General features: G+C 36.5%; 1 protein-coding gene across 2 annotated transcripts in view; it reads right to left on the bottom strand.

Moving 5' to 3' along the window:
* The window catches only part of SLK (STE20 like kinase), a 48005-nt gene that overhangs the window by 16780 nt on the left and 18285 nt on the right, over positions 1–12940 (bottom strand). Inside the window, exons 2-9 of one of the 2 annotated variants that reach the window (XM_017726186.1) lie at positions 11280–11444; positions 8889–8937; positions 8062–8211; positions 5479–5551; positions 5084–5278; positions 4347–4428; positions 3234–3362; positions 48–1430 (exon numbers count right to left, since the gene is read on the bottom strand). In XM_017726186.1, the coding sequence (XP_017581675.1) occupies positions 48–1430; positions 3234–3362; positions 4347–4428; positions 5084–5278; positions 5479–5551; positions 8062–8211; positions 8889–8937; positions 11280–11366 (2148 nt within the window). In that variant the 5' untranslated portion in view covers positions 11367–11444. Of the gene's footprint in view, positions 1–47; positions 1431–3233; positions 3363–3628; positions 3848–4346; positions 4429–5083; positions 5279–5478; positions 5552–8061; positions 8212–8888; positions 8938–11279; positions 11445–12940 lie in introns of those variants that run through there. The other variant, XM_017726187.1, reaches the window with a different exon arrangement.

The following is a 12940-nucleotide window of genomic DNA, read 5'->3' as shown; positions in this document are numbered from 1 at the left end:
TACACTCACATGAGATTTTATATTAAAAAATATATGCTTACGCTTACCTGTAAAGATATTGATCCCGTCTCTTTGTTTTTACTAAGAAAACTAGAAATGGACAAGTTCAAATCAATGCTGCTGTTATCAGCTGTAGAACCAGTGCCTGAATCTGCATCATTTTCCTTCAAATTCTCCGAATCCAGTTGCTGTAAAGTCTCAGTATTGCCTTGATTATCTGTTTTGACCTTCTCATTTTCTTCAGTGCTAATACTAATACTCGGGACTGGAGTGACTTCAGAGTCATCAGCTTGTTCACTGACAGCATCTTGAAGCTTATTCTTCATTATTTCATCAGAGGTAACTTCCGGATGTTCTTTGTCTGCCTGGATGTTGTTTTCCTGCATATTCTCAGGTCTGTGCTCTCCTGAATTTTGGTCCATACCAATCAGTTTATCCACCAGTTTATCAGGAATATCCTCAGGTTTGTTCTGTAATGCCTTCTGGTCTACGTTGTCTTTTCCAGAGTCTTTGATCTTTGTTTCCTCTGTGCTGTTTATATCACTGATACCCTCATTTTCACTTTCTGCCAGTTTTGTGTCTACTTCCATCACTTTATCTTGGCTTTCTGATAGAGTTTCTTCAGAGCTGATTATCTCATGGACCTGCTTAGCCTGACTTTCCACTGGCTTATCCTCCAGCTCAGGTATTTTATCCCCATCACTGATGGGTGTTTCAGCAACAGCACCTATCTCCTTTATGTTGTCAATTCCATGCTTTATTAGTTCCTTTTCTTCATCAGACACTTTAACTGTAGCACGAAGCAGAGTTTCTGTAGTGGTGTCTACTACTGCCTCTTTCTGTGCCTCCCCTTTATCTTCCTTTTGCTCTGTATCTCTGTTTTCTGCAGGGACCTTTTCTTCCTCACTGTCCAAGAGGTCTGTTCTCTTCTCCTCTTCTTTTTCACCAGTTTCCTTAGAAATGCCTTCTTCAGTTTCTACCTTAGTTTCAGTTATAGGTACTACTTTCAGTTTATCATCTTCTATCTGTTCATTTGCCACAGAATTTTCTTTCTCTATTTTTAAGTTAGGTTCATTCTTTATTTCCACATCAAGTTCTTTACCTCCTTCCTGGGGTTCTGTATCCTCATGCATTTTTTCCAGGCTTTCTGTATTCTTTTCTGCTGGCACCATTTTACCTTGCTCATCTTCACCAGTTGGCACAGAACCGTTCTGCACTTTCACATCGCTAACGGGAGTATCGCGTATGTTATCAGCCATTTTCCTAAGTTTAATGTCCTCAGATTCATCTCCAGTTGTTTTGTCCTCAATGGCATTACTTTCTGTTTTCTCAGAGAGAGATTCCAGGACAGAGGCATTCTGTGAAAGTTTATCCTCTTCAGAGCTGGCAATACTAAGGTCAGAGGATGCACGTTTCTCCGCAGGTAACTGCTAAAAAATTAAAGCAAGAAAAACATTTAATCATTTTGTAACTTAATCAAAGCAGTTTTATGGAAGAATACTTGAACAGAGATCAAAACTGTATTCACATGCAGTTATGTGAATTTGATAATCTCAGAGTCCTTCCCTTGGACTATCACAGAACAACTGCAGACAGGCTCTGAACAGAAAAGTTTCACTGTGACCAAGGAAAAGGGATCATGGTCATCAGCTACTCTTCAAGGGTCTTTTTCTTTTCACATTCCTTTTTTTTTTAATCAGTTCAGATCCTCAACAGCCCCAGCTGCAGCTGGATTTGAAAGACAATTTTGTGCCACCTGGGCAAGGAAGAAACTGTAGCTTTAGTTAGTGTAGCACTGATAAAATGCAATATTAAGACCTTCTTCTACTTCACTTCGTGGTTTTTTGCTAAAAATGCCTGAAAACTTTTTATCTGGTTTTAATCACATTGAAACCTGATTAAAATGGTGAAAACCTCCAGCAGATCTGATTAACTGGCAGTACAGAACTAGAACAGAAACAGTTACCTCATTGCAGAAACTGCCGCTGCCAGAATATGAATGAATGTTATCAGATTCCATAGAGACATCCAAAAGAATATAGTAATAAAGCATCATTTTAACCACAATTGCCCTGGCACTCTTCAAAGTGATTGTGATATCTGTCTGTCTGCATTTACTGTTAGAACCCTGTAATTTGCAGATCAGGCTTCTGATTTGCCATGGGGAACATCCTAGGTTAGCTGTTGCAGCAAGCACAGGTTTGATCGTGCATTTCCTACCTTAAGGACTTCCCAAGCATACAGAAAACAATTCCTTTTGAGTCAAAATTGCATTTAAAATATTTCTTCATGTAATTGTTCTAGAAGTTTAGTGTTGATCTCCCAGGAGTGTTTAAAACTACCCCAAGTAAATAATGTGAAGGCCTGTACCTCAAACTTTCCTACAATGCTGCTTGTGGGATACTTGATTGCGTCCCAGGGTGGACTTCACTCCAACCCTCCTGGGATCAATGGCTTAGCAGCTCCTCAGTGGAAGGAGGTGGTGGATGATCCACAGGAGGGGAGCTGGTGGGAATGCACGTTTGGAGACTGCAGGGTGGACTGGGAACACGGTAAGAAGGCATGGGGACGTGAGGAGCGTGCTGATGGGAGAGGAGGGAATGGAGGCACCTGCTCTTGCTCAAGCGCTTGGCTTCTCCAGCAGTGCAGGGAACAGCTGCTCTGGATGGCACAAGGGAGCACAAAGTCTGAGCACTCTGCAACCTGCACCCCATCCCTGGACATCCCACCTTTTCCTCTGAGCAACCACACTTGCGCTGTAAGATTCTTAAAGCATCTTTAGAACTACATTCATTATAAAATATGTGGTTTCTTCCTTTTCTTTGATAGCCACGCTGTAAAAATCACAAACTTAGTTTACAGCATAATAGTCAAATACCTTTCTTAATCTTTTAAACACTTTATGGAATCCAAACAACATGTTTACTATTCACCCAGTCATTATGACTTAAAACCATTTATATAAAAATCAGTATGCAGTTTTAAAAATATCACATATGCGTGTAAAAAATGAAGATGTTAGCCTTTATTAGCTATTATTTATTAGTAGTTTTAAGGAGTTCAAACATGCTAATTTTGAAATTGCTGACTACCTATTTTGTAATAAGGTTAGAGTATGTTTATGATATTATTCCTAGAAGACTTGATGCCAAAGTTGGGCTAATACAACTGAAACAAAATTCTTGGTGGGATATTGGCAACCACATATTTAAAAAAGTAAATTTTAAACTGACCAGAGAATTTTCTGTTTCTTCTTCTTCATCCTCATCTTTGCCATCTTCAACTTCTTCTGTAACTTCAGCCTTAGCTTCTGCAATCAACTCTCTTATTGGTTTATTTGAAGTAACAGTAACAAATGGATGCTTGTGAAAACAAAAAAAATAAGTACAATATTAAGCGATGACTTCATAGTACACAGTGGGAAAATCATAACTTGAAAGAAATATAACTTCAGAGAAGTGTTACTTTAGTTCTCTCACATTTGAAGATTCACAATTAACATTAATCGCAACTGTCCTAATGTGTTTTTTTCTATATAAGTCTTAAAATCAAAACATTTGTATTCAAATATACTTTATAAGTAGTCTAACAAACTTGCTAAAAATACAAATGATTCATTTATACTGACCTTTTTTACAATCCAAAGAACAGAAGTAGAAAGATTTTTAAAAAGGTTGTTTTTCCTGGAATTAAGTTTCATTTTAGTTCCACAGTTAAATTACTTCTTGACAAGCTTTATCTAGAAAATATTCTTTCTAGAAAAAAATGTGCTTTGTCTTTACAACCTTTCCTAACACAAACTAGAATTCTATCTTTTTCTTTAAGAGCAAACAGGTACCTGTTCCTCTCCTATTGCCTGAATCTTCTTTCTCTGCTTGGCCCTAGTGCTTAAATGTATTCAGCATGTGCCAGGACAGATTGTGGATAAAGCAAATGGTTGCTGACGTTAAACACAATCAAATGTACCTGGTCACATCTATTCCTGTTCAGCTGTTCTGCAGTGACAGCATTACAGAGGAGGGCTGAGCACTAAAGCTTTTAAAACACCTGTCAGCAACTGGCTACAGACGTAAACAACTCCTTCATCCCTTGTAAGTATCAAAGTATAATTACTTATGCAAAGTAATTAGTTATATTACAGCAAAATATGTTAAACTAATAACCTGATCTACACTTGGTATCATTTAATCAAATTTTACCAAATAAGGATCAATTTTAAAAACAGATTGTGTGCAAACACCTAATTTGAAAATATTTAAGTAATTACTATAATACCGCTCTGCTTTTAAAAAATACAAAATACACTTGCCTTTAAACAACAGTTCTGAACAATTAACTCTTCCTACCTGTAGAAGTTGAGTTGCACTCCACCTTGCATCTACATTCTTTTCCAAACATTTCTTCAGAAAATCTTTAAAATCTGATGACCTACACACAACAAGCAAACAGGCAGAGGTTGTTCTTCTGTTTTAACATCAGACTAGCATATAAACTGAAATATTCTTTAATTTCATATGAACCTACACTACAACTCCAAGTCCTGCTACTGATTCAGGAAAACACAAGGAGAGTACAGGAACACCAAGACCAATACAGCACAAACACAATCTTTAAAAGGTTTGTCCATTAACAGAAGAATTTACTTTTTGCTCTGGACTATTAATACAGCTCATCTGCTACATCACTAACTGAATCATGTGAAGATATTAAATTGACCAAATAGATAATGGCTTTTAAAAATATTTTCTTGGTATAAAAATGCTTTATTTTCTTTTCAGCCATCTTTTTTAGATAGCTTTCAAGTCCATTACTACAGACTTTTTTTTGTAAAAAAGCTATTCCACACACATTTTAAGGCAAAACCTGTAAAATACTTCTGTATAAAAACTTCTACATAGAACTGTGACAAAAAACCCAGAGTTCCAATTGTGTACAACATATATAGGGTATGTATGTACCTGCCTTAATGCAAAAAGCTACACCACAAAGGTCGACAGGGCTCTGCTCATCAGTTTAGCAAACACACAACTTTGCATGCCTTGTACTCAAGTTGGGGAGGGAAAGCTGTCAATAAAATACAAACCATTTTGAAGGCTGTGCCAATGTCGGCGGATCAGATTTTGCGATTTTCAGCAGCACTCGCATGGGATTTAATTCATGATGAGGTGGCTCTATTTGAGCCATTTCTATTAAAGTAATGCCAAGAGACCATATATCAGCCTTGTAATCGTAAGGTCTGTCTTTAGAGGTCTCACACATTACTACTTCTGGAGCCATCCTGCAAAGAGAGCAACAAAGTACCAGATTAGAAAATGCTTTTTGATCTGTTCTGAGAACAGGTCTAAACACAATCACTGAAGCATTTCCAGAAGCTCATTCTACCATCAGTATATTTACACAGTATTTTCAAGCTTGTAATATCAAATTAAAAGTAAGATACTAGTTCATACTCAAAAGTCAGCAAAAGAGTGCACTTACCAATATGGTGTACCAATAAAAGAGTCTCTTCTTTGTATTGTTCTGGTGTTTTTAGCTGATACTCCAAAATCCGCTTAAAGCAAACAGTAAAATACTATTAACAGGGTGGTGGAAAACATACTATATTTTTTTTTACTTTACAGTTCTTTTAAAATGGTGTATGTTCCAGAGCAAACATTCTGCAGTATTAAAACTTCAAAGTGAGATAACATTTGTGTTCTGATAGCCAAGTGCCAAGGTTTTATAGCATTTATAATAAAAGATCTTGAATAAAACTTAATTCTACATTTCTAAAAAAACCCCAAACTAAAATGCTACTGTTGAGCTGTGTGGGACAAAAGCAAAATATGTATTTACTGTAGGAAAAAGTGCATTAAATTATTTTAATTAAAATTTCTTTAGCCGATGAAGTCTGTATTCATCAAAGATGACATTGACTATCTGATTAATTCAAAAACTCATTCAATTTTTAATTTTAGGACTCAGATTTTCATGAAGTTACACCTTTCCTTCATCTTACATGTTTCTTTCCACATGATTTTTCACTTTATAATAAATATCTGAAAGCTTGCATATGCACGTTTCATGTAATATCTACCCAAAAAACAACTTCATCTCTTTGCAATTACTTGTCTATAAAGCATTACATCTCTCACTTAAAAAAAAGATGACATTCAAATAAGTGTTATATGCTTATAACAGACAATTTTCTTAATGAAGATCTAGAGATTAGAGCAAAGGGACAAATAGCCATATGTTGCCATCTTTAATCTGTACAAAATTACTTGATGAGCTCAATACTTGAGAAGTCTAATTTTGCTCTGGGAAAAAAAAAAAATCAGGACTAAAATCTATTGGTTCAAATGCAAAAACTCTGAAATTTTGAGGGACTACAGGTATTTAAATAATAAAACTCATATCCATATAAAAATAAAATGCAATTAAAGAAATTTACCTGCCATTCACATATCTGTAAAACAAGGAATTACCCATTTCTTTGTATAACAGAATCCAAATACAAGTAGTTTAAAAGGAGTAAAATGCTCCTTCAAAGGATGCTGTACATTTTTCAAAACTAAATCAAGTCTTTTTTTAGAAATCTTAATTAGCAGACCTGAATGCATCACCAAATGCACGTGTGGAAGAAATCTCTCTGTGGTCTGAACTGTTAAGTAGTATCTTGACAGCCTGCAAGGTGCTGTGTACCAGTTAAGCTTGACAAAACCTTAAAATAGTTCCAAGTCTGTATGAGGAGAAGCGAGGTCATGTGAGGAAATGAACTGAAACAAATTACTCTCTATGACCATGAGACTCCTGCTATCATCTGAGTTTTCTTTGATAGCAGTGCCAGGAAACTAAGACAGTGGTTCTATTACATTTAAAAATCAGGCTGCGACCCCGAGTGCATCACTAAATGCTCAGGCTTCAAAGAAAAGCTACACCAGTAAAGTTACATGTACTCTGCAGACTAAAAGAAAGCCAGATGCAAGGACTGTGTGTACAAGCAATAATCTTGTATGAAGGGATCCAGGGAAAAGCACAAACACACTGAACTGATCAATACAGCAAAGCAGGTTCCTAAATATTCTCCGTTTCTTAATAGAGAAGGTGCACTGTACCTTGCTGAGACTGTGATCAATTCGAGTTAGGCAGGAGATATATTTCTGAATTTTGACAGTCTTGCTTCCATTTAAAAGGAATGTCTGTATCAAGGCTGCAAATTTAGAGCCCCAGTTCCCTGTGGCAATATTCTGATTCTCCTTACCTTTGCCCTCTGTGCATCCAAAGAAATACAATTGATCACACACCACTCAGAGGGAAGGCTTTGAGAGCACGGGAGGGGATGTCATGGAAGCATGCCATGGGTGGAGCCACTGTAAAGGCTGACAGCTTATACACATTTTCCCCTGAAACAAAGTGGATCCAGATAATTCCTGCCCTTTCCTGGCTGAATGAAGGGATGCTATTCACCACCACCAGCCCTTTGTCAGTTCTGCATGGAGGAATGGTCAGCTGAGTAAACATGTGGATGATTGCTTAAATTGAGATTAAAAAAAAATCAGAAATCAATAATAGTAAGCTTGTATTAATTTTGTTCCAGACTGTTCGGTCTTAATTTCAGTGCAACAATTGAAAAAGGCATGGGAAAACTAAGATGGGTAATTAAGATTATTACTTTTCTCTCAATAAAGGAAGAGACAATAGTACAAGGTACTGCTTTTTGGTGATCATGAAGAATGTTCCTTTTCCAAACAAACAACTTCAAAGGCAAGTTCTGATGTTATCACAGTAAAGGTAAGTATAATCAGGAACTTTATACTAAGAAACAGTAAGACCTATGATGACTTCCTGTGCTGATTTTGAAGTATGGAAGATGTGACAAATATGGTCAGGATATTTGCTCAAGCTTTTTTTTTTTTTTTCCCTTGATAGTATCAAACCATTTGCTTCTGAAAAACGTCTCATTGTTGATTGGTATTTCAGTAGGTAAATATTGAACTCTGACAAACTACAGCCTAAGGAAAATACTATTAAAACACCATACCAAGTTCCAGGACAGAGTTTTATTTGCAACATGCTTACCTAGTTTAATGTCTCCATCTAATGTGAAAAGAATATTGCCAGCTTTTAGATCTCTGTGGATGATCTTATTCTCATGCAAGTAGTTCAGTGCTTCCAGTGTCTGCCTGCACACCACTTTGATCTGTGGCTCTGTTAATGGTCTTTCAAGCTCTACAAGAGAGAGACAGAAATAATCACAACATTTTTGCATTTTACGTTATGTGTTCATAGCAAATGCTATAGTAATATATGGGAAAACTAATTAATCTGACAGATTCTAAGCATCACATGTCAGAAGAAAATTCTCTCTTAGAATATTTCCTCCTTCCAATAAAGATCTCATTCCTTGAACCCAACTCCCTTCTCATTATGAATTATGTATACGTACATATCAGAACTGTGAAAAAGCTACATAGTTTAGAGACTGGTTCTTTTGTGTGGTACATAGAGATGCTAAAGACCAGGTCTTTTACTTACTGGTATTAGCATTCACCTAATTTGAGGAATAAGCAGAGAAAAATCCCTAACTTTAATGTAGATGCAATATAAAGAATTATCACAATGTAATTTGGAAGGTGGCAGTGGAAGGAGAAGAATGAGATCCTGAAAAAGGCTCATACAGATTATGTTATGACAGCAGAGAGCTCCATAAGCAGATAACAACTCTTGACTTTCACTTAAAGAATCAAGACCGAAATATGCTTGGAAAAGTAAATAGACACTTTCAAAATGAAAGATACAGGTGTAAATACTAATTTTTAAACCCCAACATTCAAAACATATAGCACACCAATTACATAAATATTTGCATATCAATACAATACACATATGAAACAAGTCTTACTTACCCAACATCACTGCATCTACTGCTCCTCCTGCACAAAATTCAATCAGGATCTGTATATAAACAAAAAAAACAAAAACAGAAATTAGAAATTAAATAGTTCCACTGAATGGTATCATTGATTAAGGGAGCATTATTGGGAGATCAGAGTTTCAGAGTATTTGGCCTCAACAAATTATTTTTCTAACCTGCAAAATATTGGTACTGTTACCCAGCTAGAAGTAGGGCTGTGCTGCTCGAGCAAATTATTTGAAAATGCCTCGAGACCCTCAGACAGAAGTTTTAATCCAAGTATAAAATAGCATAATAAAACTTATAAAACATAATGACACAGTCAGCTTAAACCTACTCCTTGTAATGTGATTTACATAATCCTTGCAAACTCATTTCTCGGTTATTAAGCTCTACTTCTATACTATAATCTCTCTGACTGAAAAGTCCAAGAGCTAAATGATTTTCCAGTAGCTGATGCTATCTCCTATATTGTTTCAGATGAGATGAAAATACGGAAAAACACTCTTGAAAGCTACAGAAAATTACTAAATTCAGATGTTTACATCAATTTTCCTGCATTTTCATTCATACCTACAATACATCAAGGCCTTTATCCTAGAATGTAATAATACTAGAACAAGTCCATCTCCAGTTCTGAGTTTCCATTTGAAACAAAAATATATTGCAATTATTTTTGAGCACAAATTATGCTGATATGAAGGACAGAAAGAATATACATAAAGGAGAAAGAGGGGAGACAAAGGAAATGAGGAGAGCAAGAAAGAGGAAATGTCATCCAAGACTGATACCCCACTCTTCCTCATGTGTTTTTTATTAATTTGCACTTTAAACATTAAATTATAATCTTCTGTCTGACAGCTAAGAAGTATTTCTTGTCAGAATCTCAACAGTCAATTGTTCCTGGAAATAGTATCTTTTGTTTTTTTTTTCCTGTAGAGTAATTTAAAAATCAGAGTATAATTGCCCATAAAAGAGGAGATCTCAAAGTATACCTTGTACCACAACACTTATATATACGCCACTTATGTCACATATACTTCAAATTATTATTGCACAATAATATTATTTTCCCCACAACAATGGTACCAACAAATGTATTATATAATGCAACTCTTTGTAAATCCTATAAACATTATTCCATTTACATGCTTCTGTGTGCCAAATAGTCAAATGTGGGAAATTGTACATAAAGAATTTATTTCTCTAAAATTTGTAGTTTGGTCTGACAGAGGTCTCTTTGCTCAAGAAATCATGTTTCTAAACTTGGAAAGCAAAACTGTATTTAATGTCCAACCATCATTCTGTTTTTCCCCTGCATGAAATTCTGTTTATTTACCACATCATAATCCTCGTGGCTTTCAAGCCCCTGCATTTCACTGTAACTATGTAGCTACAATTTTATTTTCAAAGTATTTACTTCTATCTTTATTCCGCCAGAGAAGCCTACCCACTCAGTTTCATATTGTGCTTCTATGCATACTTGCTTTCATGCTGACCTTCATGCATAGAAATTTTTTCAGTATTCCACTGTTTTATATAATATTTTACTCTGCACTGAGATCACCAAGTTTTGAGCTTAGCAAAATAAATGTGCATCAGGAAACATAGTATTACACTTCCACCATTTGCTCAAAGGATAAAGTTTATTTGTAAGGCTCCCAAGGAAATTTTCTTTTACTTGTTTTAGGTATCTTTTTGAAATATAAACTCTTAAAAAAACCCCCAACCATGTATTCTTTGTACCATTCCAAAAGCACCTATAAATATTGCACTGGATGACCTAAAAGTACAAACTGTATTGTCACAGCTAAAGCTATCCAAGCAGACACACAGGATGTAGCACAGCAGGGATGTGCAGTCCCACGTAGGCTCACTGCACATCAAGGTACAAATACCCAGGGTTTAAGTAAATTAATTATGGTTCAAGTCCTGGTAAACTGTCCTTCCTGGGAGTGCCAATAAACTCACTGGTATCTAAAGTTACATACTTCACAGGCTGACCTTTTCAGCATATTATTTATTTTTCCAGGTGTGGTTCTGAACCTCACTCTAAATCGTGCTAATGTAATTAAAATCTGAGTCCTGGTGTTACAAATAAGCACCAGCTGAGAACTCTCTCAATACACCAAAATGAACTGCTAATTTCCACATTTTAGATTCAAACCCCTGACCAAATGACTCAGTGTAACACAATTCTGCAGTGACAATTTCCTAAGTCATACTCACAATTTACAAATTAGTTTTGAAACTGAGTAGCTATCCCAACAGTGACAACCCAGAAGAAATCTGACTGACAAATGATATTTTGATAAAGAAAAAAGTGTAATTTCAGTAACCTTTTGAAATAAGCAAAAGCATTTAGAAAATGAAAAATACCTACCCACAGATTGTTTTCATAGTAGAAAGCATCTAGGAGCTTGACAATATTAGGATGATCACAGGATGCTAAAATATCAATCTCCACCATATAATCTTCAAGTTCTTCTTCCGATTTAGTATCTATCACCTTTGCAGCAGCCAGAACTTTTGTTTCTTTGTTCTGAGCCTGTAAAAGAAAAGTCACGGGAAACATATACATGAACTTCACCAGACAACTGGCACCGGCAAAAAAACCCCCACAAATAAACCAACCCTCTCCACACTTCTGTACAATTTTCTAGTTTCATCCTCTACAAAAAGAGAACACCTGCATATTAAAGAGAAGATAAAATCTAGTAGAAAAAGGGTTTAATAACTTTTCTCAATGTCAAGAAACAATGAAAGACAAGAATGTAAAAATACTTAATTCTCATCACATTCTTTAAACCATTATCATGCAGTCAATAGCTCAGGATAATTGCTGCCTTACTAAGATGAAGTTTTGTGCTGCTCCTCAAACACCATCCATTAACACGTGGCAAGGAGTACGAAGGAGCCTCTACCCTCTGTTTCTGCCCTTCTGACTCTCCCCACATTGTGGCAGCAGTGCTGTTCCCAAAGCCGCACAGAGAACCAGATCCTCCCCCAGGAACCAGCAGGTTGCTCCTCTTCAGCCAGGGGCTGTATGCAAGCTCCCGGCTTGAAGAGGCGCCAAGCCATCATCCGTTTGTCTGGGCATTTTGCTCCCTTTGCTTCAGCAGCCTGGGAGGACTCCCACAGATGGGACTCCTGGAAGGTGGGGCACTGGAAATGCTGCCAGCCTCTATTACTTCTCACCCGCAGACCAGGGGGGACCTGGTGCTGCTGCAGTGATAGGGACAACTACAGAACAAGTAAAACAAGCAAAGGGAAAACAAGACTGGGGGTAGGGGTACCCAAGGAAAAGAAAAGGCATTTCTGCTATGCATTTAAATATTCTTTGGCTTTTTTCAAACATAAGAAATTACAGACAATTCAAGTGACTTATTTAAATAGTAAAACATTTCAGAAACAAGGAAATACTACTTTTTAACAGAATACTGCTGAAACCTAATCACAAAAAATTATATACACTCTCTAATAATTCTCTTGTAAGTTATGTTTGAAGGAATGCTCAATTTCAAGCTGCAGCAAGCTTTAAACAAGGAGGTGTATTTTTCTCAAGCCATCATAAAAACACTATTTTGTCAAGTAGTGACATTCCCAGTGGCTACCTCTGAATAAAGGAAGTGCAGGACTGAAGTCTACTTCAACCATTGTATGTGAAGACCACGAAGCGAAGTCCTACATTTACTCCACTGAGTTTTTGACATTCAAACGAAATAAATGGCAAGGAGGGACAGAGGCTCTCTCAAAAGCAGCAAAAGACAAGGACCTGCAGGGGCAATTCCAACTTTTGATGTGAAGCATCACAAGGTGGTTCATCCTGTCTCTCTGCTGATGTGGATTGTGCATGGCCCCAAACCTATTTGGGATGATCCAAGGACAGGACACAGCAAAAATCCCAAAACCTGAGCTTTGTCACCTAATGACTTCATACCAATATCAGACAAAAGCTGGTATCAGACAGCAAGTAAGAACTCTTAAGAATAATTTTGAAGGTCTAAATATTATTACTTGCCCAGCTATAAATAATTCTCTCAA

Source organism: Corvus brachyrhynchos, unplaced genomic scaffold (genome assembly GCF_000691975.1).
Source record: "Corvus brachyrhynchos isolate BGI_N302 unplaced genomic scaffold, ASM69197v1 scaffold61, whole genome shotgun sequence".
NCBI lineage: Eukaryota > Metazoa > Chordata > Aves > Passeriformes > Corvidae > Corvus > Corvus brachyrhynchos.
Note: the sequence above shows the minus strand (reverse complement) of the source record. Positions and strands in the feature narration are given on the sequence as shown.